The sequence below is a fragment of the Falco peregrinus genome, chromosome 18 (genome assembly GCF_023634155.1).
Source record: "Falco peregrinus isolate bFalPer1 chromosome 18, bFalPer1.pri, whole genome shotgun sequence".
NCBI classification, from domain to species: Eukaryota; Metazoa; Chordata; class Aves; order Falconiformes; family Falconidae; genus Falco; species Falco peregrinus.
The window spans coordinates 5,631,079-5,651,993 of record NC_073738.1 but is presented as its reverse complement, the minus strand read 5'-3'; the positions used below and the strand labels follow the sequence as shown (position 1 = coordinate 5,651,993).

Sequence of the window (20,915 nt, the reverse complement as noted above, 5' to 3'; positions counted from 1 at the left end):
TGTTCTCTCCACATGGAGACAACAAACCACTCCCGTCACTCTCCTGCAAGGTAAAAAGATGTTGCTATTTTTACACTCTGACAAGAGGGACGGAGCCACTCCACCTCTCCCTTTAAAGAGTTAGAATGGATGAAGTCACCTTCCCCAGAGGCAGCCTTGTGAAGGAGACATGCTTACCGGATCTAAGAAGCAGTGCTTCACAAACAGGACACTTCTCCATCTGTCCCAAAGAATCAACACCTGAAAAGAAAAAATTCCTCTTTCAGTTAAGGTCCTTGATTAGAAAGAAAACTAGTTAATTGTCTTTCTTACCTCTGGGCACCACTTACGCAGGCAGTAAGAAACACTGTATTGCGAACAACCACCAAAAACGGCTTTCATATAAATGATAATTTTATTGTAAATAAAACGATACATTGGCCTGGCTTTGCACTGCAAGCCCCCAGTCGGTATATATAGACTACTGGTTCAAGGTCTTCTGCACAATCCAGGTTAAAGCAGTTTCTCCCTGCGCTGCACAGTTTACGTCAGACAGGTATCGACAGATAACAAAAGTCCTTTTCTTCACTTCTGACCTGTCCCCACGGCACACCTGCCTTTTCTAACCGGGAAATTCAGAGCTGCTCAGCAAGGTTTGCTTCTGAACAAGGCTGGGGTTTAAAGATCTGAAGCCCAAACACCATTAAACCACAGAGGACACCCTTTTTTTTTCCTGAAAATTACAGACAGACTGAATACTCCCAGCTCCAAGGGCAGGTACCAAGGTGACAGCCCGAAGACTGTACATATTCAAATAAGTAAAATCTTCCCATCCAGCACCTATTAACTAAGCACCCATCACTGGGATCTCATTCGCCCCCACGTACAGCTCCATGTATCTGGCCTTTGCCTACCAGAGAGAGCATGCACAGCAGGGACGTAGGCATTTACCGAGGTTTCACAAGCTATCCTGGCTCTCCGGAAATACTCACTTGGAAATAACGTGTCACCTGAGCTGGTACTAATTTCCCTCTCGGTCAGTTTGTTTGAGTAACTTATGGCAATGGGAACTGTTTGAGGCATCTTCAAGTCCTTTAGAATACTACTCCAAAAATATGAAAAAAATAATCCAAATTGCTGCAACCTACTGCCACTAGAATAGGCAAAGATCAGATTTACTGGAGAACAAGCAAATAACCTGGAATGCACAGAATCGTCACACCAAGAACAAAATGCCAAGTTTGTTTCCTAACAAGTTCAGGGAGAACCGTGCCCCCCATTCCCCATAGCTCCTCTCTGATGGGAATCTCTGACAGTTTCCTGCTCAGTTTCAACTGTTTCAGGATAATGGGACCCCTAGAAGATATTTTTCTTCAAACAGGATATTCTCCGTTTCTGCAGCACCTTCCATCGAGGATGCCAACACTCAACATTCCCTATACATCCCTCCCTGGAAGGAACAGTAGAAAACACAACATGACATTTGGAATGGACACAACAGCTCATTGTTAGCCTGGCACTCCTCCTCCCCTTTCCCCTAAATAAGTTTATTCCCAGTTTTTTCCAATTCTGCCAGGATAAAGAGGCCAGATGTAATTCACTTTAGAGGTATAATTAAATTTATGTCTACTTGAAACTTTTTTTGCTGCCAGGGCCGTGTTAGGAGACTGCGGTGTAAGTGCTGTCCCCAGGCTTATTCACCATAGCAGTGGACTTAGGAATCCAGATCTTCCTTTTCCATAGTCAAGAGGACTGTGAGGAAACAAAGACTGCATTTTGGCTCGGCTCTACTTGTTAGAAACCATCAGCAAATTCTCTGCAAAACCAGCTGCTTTTTTTCCTTTTTAAATTCATAAAGGCGTCAAATTTATTTCCCGTCCTCCCCCCTACCCCGTAACAGTCGAGTTGATATATATAAAAATCACCAAATATGATCTTTCACGATATAAATAAAAAAAAAAAAAAGTATGAGGCATCACCGTTTACATGATGTAAAAAGAACTAAAAAAAGAGCGATATAAACTACATTCATAAAAGTGCATTTCCAGACATACAAGTAATGCTTTGGCTTGTTCCTGTGCCGAACGGGTGGCATTGGGTCAGGTACTGGTATACTGGAAGTCCAAGCTGGCACCCCATGCTCTCTGTCACCGTGTAATTGCTATTTACGTTCGTTAATACAGACTGGAATACGTGGATACACAGAGTAGGCACATTTCAGCATAGGTGGTGGGAAGGACCAGGAGCTCCGGCGGGGAGAGGACTGAGCCCATCAGCCCATGACGCTCTTTGCTCTGCTCTGGAACAGCCTTCCATGACGCATATGAGGTAAAAGCCACAACAGATCCTGAGGATTTAGTTGCTTTGAAACATTAAGTTACACCATTTCCTCATGCCCTATTCTCTCTTAAAACATGATGTGTGGGATTAGCAAGGGAAGGCCACGGAAGGTGGTCTCAGTTTGGTGAGGACAAGCCAAGGGTAGAGAGAAACCTACGCAGACAGGATCACTGCGCTCTTGGTTGCTGCTGTACGTCTGCAGGGTCAAGTGTGATGAGTAAGATTCCAATCTTTGGTATATTTAGGTGCTAGTTGCAAGGCTTGAAGAGTGCTACCAGCCCCCACAGGAGCGCTGACCACCCTGCTTCTGTCATCCAGCCTACAGGATTCCTCTGCAGCGCAGGCAGCCAGTGAACCACAGCAAAGCGGTGCAAAAAGCTGCCTGTAACACAGTAGTAGTGTCACACCCTTGCTTCCCTTTGGTGCAGGTGACAGTGAAGTGCAGGCCAAAAGTCAGGCCACGTGTCTTGACAATTCGGAGTCAAGTCCCACATTTGGAAAAGGTCAATAGAAGTGCTCTCGCTAGAATTAAATAAATTATGGAACAAGGGCTTTCCTAAAAGGTATCCCCCTAAGTGCCTGCAACCTAAACAGTGCATCCTTGTAGTAGTGCAGGACAGCCTGAAAGTGAAACCAGCACTTGCTCACTTTCACTGATCACACAGGGCTCCCAGAAAAAAATGCTTCAGATTGTTAAACCCTTTCAGGGCTTTTGGCTGCTCGGGGTTTTTTTAGGGTTCTTTTTTTCCTCTTTTAATCCAACACAGTATTTATAATGTGTTCAAGGAGCTTGGTTTCATTAAAACGTGCCTTATCCTGCTATTAGCATTCACTTAAAACCTGTTAATTTTACTGCATTATGAAAGCAATTTTCAAGTTTTTATGGGGGAGAAGAGTGGAGGTATGTGGAGCCTTAATAGGGTTTCCAATACACGAGCAGAACACCTTCAGGGTTGTTCTATAAAGCAATATCTTCCCTAATACATTTGCTTTTCTTAAGTTTCATTTCACACAGATAACTTATAATTGAATCCCCAGCACTTAAAAAAACCGCGAGTCTTTTATGAGTGAAATAAGGACTGTTAGTGCCTAAATCACACGCAGTACTTGAGGCCAGAAAGCCGCCAGGAGCCTGGTTCTCAGAGATGTGGTACCTTTCAAATGCAAAACCACTTGGACGCACCTCGCTGGTACCAGCATGGGGATCTCCAGTCAACTGTAGAAATACACCAGCTTTACAAATGTCCTCTCTGGTTCACTGACTTAACTCGTACAAAAGCTTATTTAAATAAGGCCGTAACAGTTTATGGAAATCTTAAATGAACACTTAAACACCTGTATAACAAAACGCACGCGCTGAAGGGTTGAGCTTGATTCTAACTTACTGTGCACAAGTAGAACTGGTGTCCAGCTAATTCTCCCCATGAAAAACTCGATTTTCCATCAGGCCAGTCCTCAAAGAAACACATAAGCTTTTCCTGAAGTAAATTCCTGGGCACCAGATGAACTATCTTTGGTTTAAAGGATGGTAAAAAGCTACCAGCCAAAAAGATAGGTGCAACAGAAAGCTGTTCTGCAGAGCTCCCTTCCAGAAGGGTTTTGGTTAGACCCAGCAGTCCCGGGGAGATGAAGCAGGAGCACAGACCTGTTGGCTATGAGGACACAAACTAACCGACATCGTCTTAATGCTAGGACAGATCAAGCCTTGGAAATCAAGCTCTAGGATTTTCTAATGTCAGTGGGAGAGCCCTTATTTTGGGCCTTGGAGTGATTGCATTCTGCTGAAATTTTTCTGATTATCCTGACATTTAGCTAGAAAGACCTCCCTCACCACCCCCACCCCAAAATCCATGGTTTCATTATAAAATAACACTATTCACATACTTTTGAATCAATATTTTCTGAACACCTTCAGATGCTGAATACTTAAGAAGAAAAATATATAATTATATAGTGAGCGCATGCTCAATGACACATGGCTTTTTGCTGGATTCATGTACTATAGATGCCTCTAAAGCCCTAGCAGTCTGGAAAACAGTGACCCACACGCAGAGAGCTGGTCTGGAGGGCTGTTGCACGTTTCTGTTGTGAAGAGTGTAGCTCTTCTAGTTCCCACTTTGGTTCAGATTTCTTCTATGTTCAACCAGTGAGACACGTGTTACATTCCCATTCTTGGGCCTGCAGAAAACATGCAGCCAGCTGCAATTTCACATCAAGGTAACTAGGGCAAAAATGCAGCTCTGTTTGGACAGCTGTCGGTAGGATAAACATTGGTCCAGCAAACAAAGGTATCAGGCACAAGAGCAGACCCTAGGTTCCTTGGTATCATTTCCCCAAAGGACTAGGACAGCTGAGTTGGCATTTTGAAGATGCAGCACCACAACGGGCAGTTGCAACTAGACCAGACGGGGCACCGAAAGCCCAGCAGGAGCTGCTAGCGAGGGAGGTAATTCAGTACTGGAGCTGTGCAAACTGATGTCTGAGCAGCTCTTCAGCAGAGGGTCTGTGCCTGGCTTCCACAAAGATCTGCTTTAGAAAGTCCCGGCAATGTTCTGATATGTGGGAGGGAAGCTGGGGGTTGGTTGGTTGGGTGGCGATTTTGAAAATGGCTGCCATGGCTTCGTACTCCGCCCAGGGGGGTTTCTCCGTCAGCATTTCCACAACAGTACAACCGAGGCTCCTGGAAAAGCAGACGGGGGGGGGACAAAAAAGAAAAAAAAAAAAAAAGAAAAAAGTGAGAACTGACTCAAACAATAATGCACCGTGTTCAGAGAACTTTCAAGCAGCCAACATCAAGGTACCGCTCTGCTCTGAAAACTGCTATAAATTGGCTTTGTGCTGAGAACTGCACTGAGAATGGTCAAGTGCCATCTGTCCAGCTCTCGATGCTCAGATTCTAGTCTCGGTAAACACCTGCATTAACAGGGGACACGTGGTGCACACAAGATGCTCCTGCAAGGCGCTGTTTGACCTCCGTGGTGTTGCGGGTGCTGCTGCTACTGTTGTATCTCAAAAGCACTTTCTGAGTTGCAAGGAAGAAAACATACTTTTTCGGCAAGGTCCAGCAAATCAGAGCTGGCTGACCCCACAAAGCCATTTCAGCAAAATCTCTTTCCAGTGCACAGAATGCCCACATGGAGACAAAAACCCCAACAAACCAGTATCTCCACTTCACAAGAAACCAAGCATCACAGACAGCCAAAAAATAATTTAAGTCTTAACAGCTCCAGGCTGAGAAGGCAGTAAGTTAAAACACCAGCACGGCAGATGCTTCATGAAGTTAAGGCAAAACTCCCAGTAAAGTTACTGGGGCTCTGCAGGCTACTCCAAGGCAAGAACGTGATTATGGGGACGGACATGGCTGAGCCACCTTTCTGAAGCAAGCACGACACCAACACTTTCACAGGGAAGATGGGCTTCTGTAGTACTGCAGCGATTGTTTTTTGTTCAGAAAGTATTAATTGCTTCCTCCAGGCCACAGATTAAGCAAAAGCAGTTAGTGAACTTCTAATACCCAGTCCTGTGTTTTGATCACATCGTTCCATTAAAAAGGCAAAACCGCCTCTTCTACCTTTAAACGAAACTCTCTTTTGAAGTGAAAAGCAAAGATAAGACATTTTCAGAGGCAGGCTTGCATCAGTTGCCAAGACAAGGAAGGAAAGGAATTAAATCCAGTGAATATGCAAGCAATGACTTCTTGACAAGGTTTAAAATCCAACGTGAAAATTTTACACTGGTTTCCAGCCATTTAAGACTTACTAGAAGAGAGTACAGAAAATGCAAACCATGTGTGCTGAAGTGCTGGGGGTTTCTCAAAAGCAAGCAGGGATATATTATTGTTTAGACTGATTTATACCGTTTAAGCAGATCCGGTTTCTTTAAGATATTCAGCAAACAGCAGGAATGTTTTTCATGTCAAGTCACTCCAGCAATAACAAATAGCTCACATATTCTGCTATTTAGGAAAAAGAAAATTGGAGAGGGGCCTGCAGCAGTGGCGGAAAGCCAGGTGGCTAGATTTGTTACGTCTTTGAGCCTCGTGGCCATACGCATCCACCCTGGGACTAATGCTGCACTGGAAAATTCTGACCCCCCTAAATAATGATTGGGATTGTAGGAACTGGAACCCAGCCAACGGCTGCGTCTCTTTGATGGGAATGGACCGATGTCAGCACCAAGAGGAAATCCACAAATGCATCAACCCAGGGGGAAGGGCACTTGCTCCAGTCTCTCCCCCAGCATCCCAACTGGGAGAGCCTGCAGAACTTAACCCTTTGCATGCGAGACATTTCAGCTCCGTTTCCACTCGCTGCTTGTACAGGGAACAACATAGGCTTTGCTTTGCTGTGGGGAGACAAACATACTTTTTCTGGCTGTCGCTCAGTTTAGTTTTATAATCTCACCTTTTTAAGGCCCCCCAAACTAACATATTGACATAGGACCATTCTGCTCTTTCCTTTCAGTAGCGGCTGTTTCTTAGCTATGCCAATAATAGCATGGTTACAGTTTGCATGCATGCATACTTCAGATCACTGCTGATCTGACTTCTATCTTTTGTGTTACCCCAGGTTTGGGCATCTGTCCTTTAAAGCTCAAATTCTGTTCATTTCCAGTCTGTTATTAGCATACCTCTCATTTTATCATAAATGAACGGGCTCTTTGTAAATAACCTTCGGTCTTTCTTAAAAGGGATATAAGAGGGATGGAAACCTCACACCGGTCAGAAAACTGAAAATTAGCTATCAGTTTGAGGGAGGAACAAGTGGAAATTATTCCTGAAAAACTACACAAGCAGTTGTGTGTTGGCATCGCAAAGCACAGGCTGCAGCAGGTCACATCTTCAGTTCAAATCAACTACTTCAGTTCGCTGGAAACTTTTGATCCAGACAAAATCTGAATTTAGATGTATGGACAACAGAATGTCTATGTCTTATCTTGCTCCAGAAAAGCTGTAACTTGATCTACAGGCAGAAAGTTAAAGCCTCACCATACGTCTGCTTTCCTTCCATAGCCTTCTCCGCTGATCACCTCTGGGCTCATCCAATATGGTGTGCCAGTGACAGAGCGGATGCCTGTTCCAGACATACAGATTGTCTGCAGCCGTTTGCTGGCCCCAAAGTCCCCAAGCTTCACATTCCCAGCAGAGTCACGGAGAATATTGGCTCCTGGACAAAAAAACAAAGAACGGAGACAGCTGTTTTCATGCAATCCAGCTGTTGGATCCGCAGCCTACAGAGCTGATATCCAACCCAGAAATACCCATGCTCATGGTATGGCTTTTTCCCCATTAAGCCTCAGGTGACCTGCTAAACATAATTTCTTTAATTCAGGCTGTAGACAAGCCAATTGCTAATGGCTGCAAATGGGAAAAACTTCAGGGGAAAAACACAAGGAAGTGGAGGGGGAAGGGAAATGAGAGCTGAGTCAGCACCATCATTGTTACACTGCCTGTAAACAGCTCAGCCAGCCTATGCAGGGCCCCCAGGCCAATGGCTTAGGCTATGCAGAAAAGGATTTTATTGGGATGCTGCTTTGGTGAGTATAGCTATTGCTTTCTGGTCAGCTGGGTAACAGATGTAGCTAATTAAACTACTCTGAACTCCTACAATAAACAAGTCAATCTCCACTTTTCTTGGTCAGAGGTCCTGAACATGAAGCACCAGGGGAAAAAAGCAGACTTAAGAGCTTAGCTTGTATGTGGACACAAAGTAAGGCTTAGACACCAAAAACAATTCTTCCTCCAAAGCCACAATAAGATCAAGAACCCTTGTGTTGCCTTTATCTGGTATGTGCCTATGTGAGATCCTCCTGCCCTCAAATAAAATGCACCTGTGCTGGGAAATAGGTTTATCACTTCACTTCCCCACTGGAGAAGCCGAATTCAGAATAACAAGTCTGTCCATCCAGCACCCTGTAGGCAAGTTAAAACAGTTTGGCTTAGATGGGTGCAAACCAGTGAATAACTCACCAGGTAGGAAATCGTTTGGTAGAGCACCACATGAGCAGTATACAAGGTGTTATTCAAGAATCAGCAGCTCATTTCCCTTTGCCAGCCTAGAGGGGACGTAATGAAGATTTATAGGCAGGAACAAGAGCCTATTTTTCCTGGTTCCTTTAGAGCACAGAAAAATTTGTGTGGCGTCTGCCCATCTGTTGACATTAACTCTTAAGGAGACTGGCTGGCTCCATGGGGTTATATCGGGAAGAGGAAGATTAAGAACTGATCACAGAGGCTTTACATGGAAGATTGTAGGTTTCCTACACAGAGGAGGCAGGGCAGTCATGAGAGCCTGAGGTAAGCAGGATTGTCAAGAGCAGGCATGGAGCTCTTACTGCGTTTGGCATGCCTACCACCTGAAAAATGGTACTTTGGCCAAGCAGAGAGGAAATCAGAAGGGAATCCACAGGGAAATGCATGTGCCTTAGACAGGGAGCTGCAGTCAGGTGTCAACTCAGCCTCATTCTGCTGTGGTGAGAGAGAGATGAGGAGTTACAGGAGTGTTCCTAACAATTAGAGGCTTCCAGTTTTTCTTACTATAACCAACTGCCACACTCTCAGGTCCTGCAGAGAGAACAGCCCAACTTCCCTTACCCGGCCCAGAACATGACCTTCCCTAAGCCCTGCACATGGACTTGTGACCAAAAAGGGGTAACTGAGCAATGCAATGTTCAGAAACCCCAGCCAGGCCACTGAATTCTTAACACTCAGTTTCTTTTTTCAGGGTTCCTTTAGCACGTGGTATACACATGAATCACCAGCTGATCTTACCCTTTATGTCCCTGTGCACAATCATGTTGCTGTGAAGGTACGAGACTCCCTCGAGAATCTGGCGAGTGTATTTCCGGGTTACATTTTCCGTGAGAGCACCATATGCCTTCAGCTGGTCTTTCACTGATCCCTGCACCAAAAGCAAACAGAAGGGTTCGGCAAACAAATGCCAAACCACAAATCTTGCAGTCTCCATTCAATTCCCATGAGCTGTGACCGTGTCAGAGTAATGAATTCTGGCCCCTTCTAAAGCCTTTTTGTGAGGCTCTCGGAGCATCTCGCCCTAAGAAGCCCCTTTTAATAAAAGCAAGGACACGCTTTACAGCAAAAATGGCTTAAGAAGGTTCTGTCTGCTTCCTCCATCCTTGAGCCGCGCTGGTACAACCGTTTGTGAAGACAAGCAATAAAATAGTTTAGCAGACTGATCTGGGTCAAAGTCTCCCTTTTTGCAGGGTCAGTTTTAGTCTAGTTTGCTGTACTATACGACTCCACTAATTCAGCCAGCCTGATTTACAAGTTGGCCCAAGTCCTGTGAAGTACTTTCGTAGAACAAATCTAGACTGAAGAAAAGAACTGGCTTTAGTGACAAAGGAAGGTAATGTATTTCAAGTACAAGACACTTAAGGAAAAAACTTGAAGACATGATTTGGGCATAGATAAAAGGAAGTGGTGGCATTATAACCCAGTATAAGAAAAAGGCATACCTAAGTGGGTATAAGGTGGATTATGTAGTTAAGAGTAATCACAGCAATTACTAAACCAACTAACAAACCCACCCATCTCACTATGAGCTGTGACTACGCTGCTTGTGTCAGCTCTTACCCCTGGCATGTACTCCATGAAGATTGTTAAGGTCTTCTCTGCTCGATCCCGTAAGCAGCCATAATACTGAACAATACGCTCGTGCTGGAGATTCTTCAGCAGCTGAATTTCACACTCCAGGGCACTCACTTCCTATGGATGTTGAAGGAGAAAATAAGGTTCCGGCCCCAGGAAATATTCCATCCTAATAAATTTCTCCTTGTCACTGGCAGGATGAGACCACTACTACACTGAAGAAGTCTAATCCATGGCATCGGTTCATCTACTTCTTGGAAAAGGCAAACATTACCAGTGCTTCACATTGATCTTACTGCATAATAAGCGGGTAAGTATTGGTGCTTTGACAGTTTGAAGACAGGCACTATCGTACATGGATTTAGTACCAGAAAAACTTCGTTTCTCGTCTCGATTCTGGCAGCTGAGTAGCTTTAGCCAAGGTGGTTGAAAGCATTCATCACGTGCAGCACAGACATAACCTTCCTTGTCACCACTAAGCCGAGGGCCGTGAGCATTAATTTCAATTAGGAAACAGCTCTGAATATGGTTACAGAACTGATAGGAATCTTTCTGTAGGAATGTCAACCCATTACAGAGCAAGATGACAGGTGTTAAAAGAGTTCCTAAACTTCACCCAGTCCGGTTCTGAATCACACTGATGATTTTACTTGAATCAACCTTAGTAAATGGATTCCTCTCTTTATTTACTTCAAAGAGTCTGCAGCTATGCACATGAAACTGATTCTCTGCTTTACGCTTGCCACAGACAACAGGGTATCATAGCGCAAAGGCAAAAAGGCTATCCAACAATTTCAGACTGAATCAGAGATGTTTGTTGCCCAGGAAAAGTATCAGGTTCCTGCTGAATCCAGCGAATGAACAGGATGAACATCAAAGGTACTGGAGCACAAGGATTTATGGAAAAAGGAATGATGTTTTCCCCCAGATTAGTCCCACTTAACTCTCTCCATTCCTGCCACGGGAAGGTGCCAGGTTCACTTCTCTCACTTTGGGAGGATGCAGGTCCTGAGGAGCAAACCCAGCTGCTGCAGAGATGCATGGAACCAGAGAAAGCTGCCTGATTGGGCCAACTGATATTTTAAGGTTTGGAGTTTAGTGCCTTCAAAATACATTCTAGCCTATTCTTCCTTGGCTCAGAGTTACTGTCTGATTTACAACAGAGGCATGGTATAACTTAGAACTTACCAAGTTAGGACTTATCTTGGCATCAATATCCCATTATAAAATCAGAATAACATCTTCATGGATTGGTTATTCCAGCTCAAAGTGATTTTGTTCAATTTTGGGAAATTGGTACATTGTTAGAACACTAGAAAGAACCTAACAGCCATTCCAGCTGCATCCACTGTGCAGGGAGTTGTGCGCTATCCTACAATTTCCAGGTGCCCCTTCCCACCTCCACTGATTCTAATGTGTTATCACATCGCTGCTCTTGATTAACTTACACACCCACGCTTCAGTTTGTTTGAGGACAGGGAGAATTTAGAAGCAGAAATCGGTAATTAATACACTCGATACAGGGCCTACCATAAACCCCCAGAAAGTGGGTTTTGCAAACGCATGCAGCTTCTTTTGTTTAAGAAAGAAAAAAGTCCTGCTCTTTCTGGGTTTAGTTTCATTCACATCCATGTCTAACCAGGAACACAGGGCAGTCTAGTATTCCTCAAGTAACCTGGCAGCAAACCAAAAAGCTGAGAAGGGAGAGCCAAAAATGAAGCCAGAAAATGGATTTTAGTTTAGGCTGAAGTTAATAATACGGAAAAGTAATTTTTAAATGACTCCTATTCCTCTCCACATGACTTGAAACCCTAGCATAAACTACGTAAGATGCCAGCTTTTGAGGACAGACAGATACAGGCACATTACAGGACCTTACAGAATTTTAGAAGCTGTGGTGAGAATTACCTTGCTTGTTTCAGGACTCTCTGGATCAAACTGGACCTGCTTAGCTGCAAGCTCTCTGCCCGTGTCCACATCATAGCACAAATACACACGACCAAAGGCACCCTGGCCCAGCAGTTTTCCTCGTCGCCAGTTTATTGGAGCACTTGGAGCTAAAAAAGAACAGTAATAAATTCTCTGTTCATTATACTATTTAAAGATACCAGTAATCTTTTCAAAGATCAATCACCACATTGGGATTGAAACAGGTATTTTGCAGCTGAAGAAACAGACACGAGGCACTCTCCCAGTATAAGGGAGTTAGTGAGAGAACTCTGAACACAATCCAGCCATTCAGACTCTCAGGACCTGCTGACTGGTGTCCCATTAAAATGAAACCATGAAACATTTTGCAAAGATATACTAGAGTCAAGTTATTCAATGAGGTTGATGAAATTTCATTCCACCAGCACGGTGGATTCTACAACATCACTATCTTAAGAGACTGCATAGCAATTAAATAGTATCTTCCAACCCTTAATCTGTAGTTACTACATGAAGAAGAGCTGGATCAGCCTTCCTAAAGCAATGCCACCCAGCTGGGAATGACTGTTAAGCTTCTGGGACAACCTGAAGGGCATTACTTCTGAGCTCTTTGCCAACCATTGGTTAGTGTGGGGTTCCTGCTCCTGTGGGAAGGATTTCACTGCAAGGCTACGTCTACAGCAGAAAAATTAGAAGTCATAATTCCCCACTAGACAGTGATAAGGTAGGGGCCGTAAAGTAAGCACAGTGTGGGTATCTTTACCTGCTGAACAATCAGACTCCTAAAAATATACACGAGAACCAGCTAAAGCAGCCATCTCCAGTACCCCAGCAGGAGGTTATGTCGGCAGGGAATTATGAGTTCTCATTGTTCTACTGCAGTGACAAGCGCATTGCAGAAGCAGCGGTCTCCTGACCCAAAGATTAACACCTGAGCCCAATTTTCCAGACTGCACTTAATACCACAGCACATTAAAGACCAGCACTTTAGCTCTAACTTTGAAAACGGCACTAGACTCATGCAGTGCAATGCATCCAATTATGCTGCATCTAACAAGAAACTCTAAAACAAAGACAGGAACCAGCCATCTGGACAGTATGAAAATACAGAAGAGCTAAGAGATTAGCTTTGCCATGTCTAATTTAATCAGATTTACTGCCAGTCAGTGTTTTTATGTGTTGCTTACTCTGCTGCATTAACGTCTTCATTTTGATCCTGAAATTACTGTATGGGATATCTGAAGTTAATCAGTAACGATTTATGTTCCATTTCTTTTTTTTTATAATACAAAGATGCCCAGAAAACAACTCAGAGATGCTATTAACACAGAAATAAATCTTTCTACTTAGGAACAAGTGAAATATATACAGCCCTTAACTAGCAAAATAACTGTAATCCACAAGCCTGACTATAAACGTTAATGTATCAAGAAAATAAACAAGCTTGTCTGACTGTTTTAAGAACCCTGTAGATCATCTAGATCCGATCAACTTACAGGTTTTTTCTTACTCCTTAGCTGAATTCCCAATGTTTTCTGAAAGAAAGGCCAGCTCCCAGTGTAAGACTACATATTCTTAGAAGAAGAAGAGGACCTGTCTTATAGGTTGAGACAGGCTGGTCTCAAAACACAGCCACGCTAATTACGTGGGTTTGCATGGCTTGTTAAAAATCAAGTTATGGTAATATATCGGGTCTGGAGTTTCTCTCTGAAACCGTTTCTTGTTCATAACCCCAGGAGGCTGTTACCCCCTTTGCATCAAGGGTGACTGCTTACATTTGGTGGGGATGTTCCTCTCCTGCACACCAAGGGCATTTTCACTGTCGGCACTCCGCAGGCGCCCCCGGGGGTCCAGGTACTGCAACGCCAGGCCCAGGTTTTCTCCATTGGTGCTTAAGGAACGACTTGAAGGGACCAAGGTGAAAAGATTCCCTTGGTGACGCCGTATCCGGGGAAATGTCCTCCGGCCTGGCAAAAAAAGTAAAATTTTTAAATAACATGTGTGTAAGTGGAAGGTAACGGCTGGAGGTTGAGCAATAAGGAGAAGGGAGAAAAAAAACCCCATGTTCTCGTCTGCTCCTGTGGAGTAGAATCTACTGCCAAACAGAAAAGATGCAAAAATGTAACAGTTCAGGGCTGATGCTGCTTGAGCTCAGTGAAGCTTTGGATCATTCCCAAAGCAGACGGGAGAGAACACTTTGTAATGCCCTGCAAGATCTAAACTTGCCTTCCAAAGCAAAAATGTAGTTTACAGGCTACCACACAAGCTCCGAGGCTTGTTAACAACTACACAGAATGACTTCCTAGATAACACGCCTGGGCTTGCAATTAAAAACCATAAACAGAGATAATGACAACTTGCACCTCTTATGAAACTTTGAGAAATTAATTTGCATAAAACCATCTGACGAGCAGAGATATGATTCTTTTAAGACACTGGTATATTTGAAAAACCCACAAGCAAGTTTGCATTGCAAATTAGCAAAGCATAATGAATCCCCGAGGTAGGAACCCACTATCTATGACCAAGGCTAATAACTATGTCCACCGCTCAACCCTAACAGTCACTCATCAGCTTGGATATCCCCAGAAAGGACAAAGTAAACAAAGAATTACAAACAGCCATTGTGGGTTGCTATGAAAATGTGGCATCGTGCATGGCAGCATTAACTCCAGCATTAACTGCAAGGACCGGGGCACTTCTAGACTCTTCAACTAGGAATTACCCTCGCCCATAGAGGTTGCCATTGCCTCACCCTCTTTTTCAAGCCTGAAAACAACTCACCATCATTGTAGTCTTTGTGCTGCATGGAGACATTGTAGCGCCGCGGGTAGGTCCCACCTTTCCCCGCTTTGTCATAGATCTGATTCTCACGGTCTGGAATGAGATGCAAAGAGAGAAGTGAGGCTCCTTCAAAAAGAGTATGTTCTAATGACTGAGTTTTCCTGCAACAGCAGGGTTTTTAGGAAGAGGTAATAAATAACTTCATAGCTTTTCAATCAGCATATTCCCAGTCCTTACATTTATACAATCTCAGCATCCATGGAGGGTAGCCAGCAAACAGCAGAAAATGTCTGGATCAAATAATCTTTATACTGGACATTGACATACCTGAGAACTCCTGTCTATTATCAGGAAAGCTTTGTGCCCTTGACATCCGTGACTTCCGAAAAGAAGGACTATTAAAGAAAGAAGGCAAGAATAAGTTTTGCTATCTACTACAGTGAAAGCTACAAGGACTTCAAATACAAGCTAATATAGTTGCACATCAGTAATGATGATTCTCAAATCTGTGTCCCTGCAATAATTTCACACTACATCTGCAAAGCTAAAGTCAGGCTAAGACCCAGCTAAGCAGACCACTTCCCAGTGTCGGCAGTCATCCTTCCTCTTCAGGCAGTGTCATTTATTCAGCGGTTCCCCAGTGTGTGGCGTAAAACCCAGCGCTTCCTTCAGACACATGAAGTAGAAGGTCAAAACTAAGGCTAAGAGGAAGAGCAGACCAGGGTACTGCTTGCAGGGCAGTAGAGAAGGGGGACTGCTGGCCCCAGTGATGTACCATCAGGGGTAAGTTCCTCTCATGAAAGCTCTGTGCACTTTCCTCTCTACCAGTAGCAGATGAGCCTGAACACACACATAGCTTACAACCCCTGTGTTTCTCCCCAATAAGCAGGACGACTCCTCAAGCAAGCCTAAGTACGGCCCCTTATTTGGCTTTAACATCTCTTAAGAAATTACACAAACTGAATCTGTGCCAAAGCCACGTTATTCGCACTTTTTTTGTTAACCAGTGTAAATGGAGTAAGCCTGATACAGCTTTCAGACTCCCAAACGAGACTCCTTTCCTACTACAAAAAGAACAGCAGCTTCCCCAGATGATTCCCACTCTTACAAGGAATAATCAGGAAGGCTTTTCCCCCTGCCACTTAGGGCAGGAAAAGGGGAGAGAAAGACAGGTAACAAATGAGCAATGCCCCCCTGCCCCAATAAACGAACATATGCATGCATACACATAGGTTAACTCTTAAGTGCTTCCTTGTGACTCCATAAAGTGGAGGAAGTGACTGGCTAACAAACCAAACCTTCAGAGCTTGACACAAAAGCATACACTGCCTACATGAATCAGCTTGGAAGAATCTCAGACTTAAAAGCCTGCTCAGTCCCGTATTACGGGTGCTGGGAAGCCATACTGGCTATTCAGGTTAACGGGACCTACAACAGCCACCCACCAAGACCTCAAGCAACACCAACAGCAAAGAAGAGGAAGAAGAGCATCAGACTACGACAAATGCTTCATCAAAGGAAGCCCCCCCCCCCCCCCCCCCCTTTACCTTTGGAATTGATATATCTTGCAGGAGATCGGAATCTAGTGTAATGATGTATTTTTGTAACCTTAGAATAGTTTGGGGTTTTTTTTCAAATGAACAAGTAGAGCCTTGTCTAAAAGAGATTTAAATACCCTGCAGTCAGATGTTCTTGGAGCCTAGGCTCCAAACAGAGGCATGCTTCAGAACATTGTATTTGTAACATAGAGGAGCTGAAGCACCAGTTTGTTGGTATATGGGTTTGCCAGAAAATAAAACAGCCTTAAGACACAGTTAACGCTCTCTAAGAAATATATTGGGATACAGGTAGGAAATAAGTTCTTATTTCTCTCCAAGAAAATTTATGAGATGGAAAACAAACTTCTGCCAAAGTACAACTGGCATTTCCATTTGAGCACTTAAGTTTCCACCAGCTTGTACATTTGTACCTGTCTGCTGACCTGTCCAAGGACTGACAGCTTCCTGACACCGAGTTTTCAGCACTGCTTAGAGGGTCCAGCATCTGCAACACAGAAGAAACCACATGGCAATATCAATTCAGTCTAATGCCTAAAAGAGGCTGTGCACGAGGATCAGAGTCCACAACACCTTGCCTGGATGATGTCTTGATGAAAAGGGGAGTCTGAAGCTGTTTAGAAAGGACATTTTTCCTTTATCTCCCACAGAAATTCTTAAGGACATGCCAAATTTGAGACATTGCTTTAGGTGTCGAAGGACTCTGCTGTGAAAATCGAAGTTTAAGTCAGCCTAGTGCTGCATTTTGATCGCAACTGCCTTCAGGGACAGAGTCTCTACCGGTGCTACTGCATTGCTGCCTCCACCTGCAAGTCGCCCTTTGGCCTTGCTTCCCACTTTTTTGAATGGAGAGCACAGTTTCAAACACGAGAGGGTCAGACAAACCTGGCAATAGGAAAGCTGAGCATATAACGACAGCAAAACTGCTCATTCAGTGGCGGAGAGAGAATACACATGGCAACTGCTTCTGGCAGTCCAACAAAGGCTTTGAACTCGCACATCTACAAGCCAGTTTGAAGCCTAGTTTAAATGAACAAAGCAGTACTAGCAGGTGCTGATGCAATTACAGCTAGTGAATATTTAGGAGTGAAAAAGAGGGCCCAGAGAGCAGCAGAGAGGCTCCTTAACAGCTGGACTTACACTTTTCATTCCTAATGTTCATACTTACACACTGTTCATTGGTTTCTGGGATGAATTCGCCTTCGCTGTTTATGCTGGTGTAGGAACCCTGCCGAGCAATGCGCTGCTGCCTCTCTGGAACGTACCCAGGAGGTGGTGAACTTCGGCCTGTGTTCTGGGAACCTGGGCCAGAAAGAAGGACATTTCTGATATTTATGCTCACTGAGATGAGACTGCACACGCATGTACACAAAATAAAATGCTAAACAAAATACTTGTCAGGGCAACCAGTCTTGTCTTGATAGTCAGTTTGACTCCGCTAGCATCATTTACCTTGACTGACAGTACTATTCCTGCTAGTCATCATTAGCTGAGCTAATTATACTGACAGTCAGCAATTTCAACGTCACATGGGAGCACTGTTACCTTTGTAAATAATCCCAAAATTTCTGTTTTACTGCATGAAAAATAAAACCGAATGACCAGTTTGGCTGAAAACACATGGAAGTCAATTCTGCAATTTCTGTTAATTAAATGAGACAGCTAGATGGACAGAGAGCATGTTTTGGGGCCAAAGGATGGGAAAATGTTTACTGATGACCTGAGTGAGGGGACTGAGTGCACCCTCAGTAAGTCTGCAGGTGACACCAAGCTGGGTGGGACTGTTCACCTGCTGGAGGGCAGGAAGGCTCTGCAGGGGGATCTGGGCAGGCTGGACAGATGGGCCGAGGACAACTGTATGAGGTCCAACAAGAAGTGCCAGGTCCTGCACTTGGGTCAGAACAGCCCCACGCAACGCTACGGGCGTGGGGCAGAGCGGCTGGAAAGCTGCCGCGTGGAATAGGACCTGGGGGTGCTGGCTGACAGCCGGCTGAACGTGAGCCCCCAGTGCGCCCAGGTGGCCAAGAAGGCCAACAGCATCCTGGCTTGTATCCAAAGTAGCGTGGCCAGCAGGACGGGGCAGGGACCGTCCCCCTGTGCTCAGGGCTGGTGTGGCCGCCCCTTGCACCCGGGGGTCAGCTGTGGGCCCCTCACTCCCAGAGGGACACAGACGGGCTGGAGCGTGTCCAGGGACGGGACACGGGGCTGGGGCTGAGGAGCAGCAGCTTCGGGAATGGGGGTCGCTCAGCCTGGAGAGGGGGAGGCTGGGGGGGCTGGTTGCTCACTGCAGCCGCCTGGCAGGGGGCTGTAGGCAGGGGGGGGTCTCTGCTCCCAGGTAACAAGCGACAGGACAAGAGGGAACGGCCTCAGGTGGTGCCGGGGAGGTTTAGGTTGGACATTAGGAATAACTTTGTCACCCAAAGGGTGGTCAAGGATTGGAACCAGCTGCCCAGGGAGGGGGTGGAATCACCATCCCTGGGGGTGTTTAAAAATCACCTGGATGTGGTGCCTGGGGACACGGCTGAGCGGTGGGCTTGGCCCTGCTGGGTTAAGGGATGGACCCGATGGTCTCAAAGGTCTTTTCCGACCTAAACGATTCTATGAAAAACATTGTACTCATCAGTTAATGGTACTACCTGAAGAGTTTCTGTTGTGCAACCTACTGGGAGAAACTTCACCCCCAGGATTTTTTTTTTCCCCCTTGCAGATCTCAAAGTAGATTATACTTTAGAAACAGGAAGATACAAAATCCCTTTTTGCAGTGACCTACCCACCTACAGCTCCCACCACGCCGTGCTGTGAGCTCCAAGAAATGCTGTGGTCCAGCCAATCTACTCAAGGTCATCCACGAAGACAGCATTTTAAGATCAGCTCTCAAGCTGTGCTCTTTATGATACTGTCTTTAATTAACTGTGTGTACTCAGGTGCTATGAAAGATGGGTAAAGATCAGCAAATACTCTCCCAAGGAAAATATTTTCTACAGAAGTTATTGTAATAAAGAGTGAAGGCAAACATTGGCAGAAGCTAACTGAAAACCAGTGCACACGCCTTTTAGAAGACTGCAGAAGGAAAAAAACCCTAACACTGACACAGCTTAGAGTGCCTTGGGGGGTGAATTCCTTTAGAAAAAAAAAAATTATCTATTGCTTAGAGCTACCACCTGATTTTCCAAATTGCTCTGCAGGGCTCATGTGACATTACAAGCCAACTGGCGTGGAGATAAACAAGAGAGCGTGCTTTGCGGCTGCACTGAGTCACGGGAGCACACTTTCACTCTTTCCGATACAATGCCATGGCTGGCCAAAGGGAGCCCAAGCCCTGCTGGCACCAGCCCAGCCGCTATTGTGGAAAGGCCACCATCACTGGGCAGGAAAAGGAAGTCGGCACTAAATCAATGTATATCAAAGGAAGTGAGTGGAAAAAACACAAATGCTGCCAGAATGCTTAGAAACATTTTTTTTTAAATAAAAGTTATCTTTACTTCCAAACCTCTGAACTAGTGACAGCAGACTTGAGGCCCGTCCACTTGAGAAGACAGGAACTACACACAGATTACCTCCTGCATGCAAACAACTTTTGTTGAATGCTGCTTTTGACTTTCGTTGCATGAGGTGGTATGAATAGGAAAGCCTCTGAAAAGTTAGGAGAGAGGGGTACATTCCTTTTCCAAATCAAAGATAGGAAAAGAGAAGGAAGAAGAAATTGATTCAAGACTGAGCTATTGCTAAATTACTATCAGACCTCTGACAGAACTGGAACTATTCCGGACCTCTTAACAATGGAACAGTCTGGTACTTTGACATGTTCAGAAAATAAAACCAATGCCTTCTTGATTGACGAATGACAGGCTAATCAGAAAGCATCCATAGGCTGGGATAAGAGGAGAGTCTGTACAACTGGGATACAGAAGGGGCCCCTTATTACTATACAGTTTACCCATGACAGGCACTCGGTACAGTCTGTTAGCTTTGGCATTATTATTTGGATACCTTAGAATGCCAATAAAGAAGAAAGATATATTTTTTTTTAAACAAAATATTTTTGGCATTGAATTTGTCAGTGAAAAAAGAAACGTGGTGTTCAGATGTGCATGGATACCACTGCCTTCTTCATGGGACTGAGGAATGTTGCTCTTTTTGTTCATATTAACTTCAAACTAGAAAGGATAGGAGAACTCTTTTTGTCCCGGTTTCAGTCACGTACTTCACAAACTTTCAGCACTTCGTTGTTTGTTTGCTGCTTGATAAAAGCAAACTATACAAAAGGGGATCAGCAGATGCTAGACAGGATACAAGCAGGTTTGCTAGACAAGTCTAGTATTGAGAACTACCGGACTAGTTCAAGTCCTTCTCTACTGAGCTTACTCTCCCAATTACCTTTGGTCAGAACAATGTGGATCTGACTCTGGTTTAGACTGTCTGGAGACTGTCTGATCTAGTTTAATTGGATTTATTATTTGACACTAAGATTGCACTGCAAATACTGATCTGAAATCCCATAATGATTATGTCTCAAGTTTACAGAGTCAGTGAAACGGAAGCACTCCTCTTCCACAGAGGGAGCTGGTTTAGAACTCGGAAACAAAACAGTTCTGACATTCCCAGCTCCAAGCACTGCCCTCGTGATTCGCAGCACCTGTCCTCTGAAGCATCAGGTCTGACCAGCCCTAAACTAGCTGCTGCAACAAACACAGCCATCCTCTGCTTCCGTTTCCAGAAAA

General features: G+C 44.6%; 1 protein-coding gene across 2 annotated transcripts in view; it reads right to left on the bottom strand.

Annotated features, from left to right (window-relative positions):
- Positions 1–375: 375 nt before the first annotated feature.
- Positions 376–20,915, bottom strand: part of MAP3K3 (mitogen-activated protein kinase kinase kinase 3) — a 41,056-nt gene continuing 20,516 nt past the window's right edge. The window contains exons 8-17 of one of the 2 annotated variants that reach the window (XM_055789996.1): positions 17,363–17,496; positions 16,608–16,681; positions 14,966–15,033; positions 14,639–14,731; positions 13,630–13,821; positions 11,834–11,982; positions 9,911–10,042; positions 9,089–9,218; positions 7,307–7,484; positions 376–4,999 (exon numbers count right to left, since the gene is read on the bottom strand). In XM_055789996.1, the coding sequence (XP_055645971.1) occupies positions 4,771–4,999; positions 7,307–7,484; positions 9,089–9,218; positions 9,911–10,042; positions 11,834–11,982; positions 13,630–13,821; positions 14,639–14,731; positions 14,966–15,033; positions 16,608–16,681; positions 17,363–17,496 (1,379 nt within the window). In that variant the 3' untranslated portion in view covers positions 376–4,770. The remainder of the gene's footprint in view (positions 5,000–7,306; positions 7,485–9,088; positions 9,219–9,910; positions 10,043–11,833; positions 11,983–13,629; positions 13,822–14,638; positions 14,732–14,965; positions 15,034–16,607; positions 16,682–17,362; positions 17,497–20,915) is intronic. The other variant, XM_055789997.1, reaches the window with a different exon arrangement.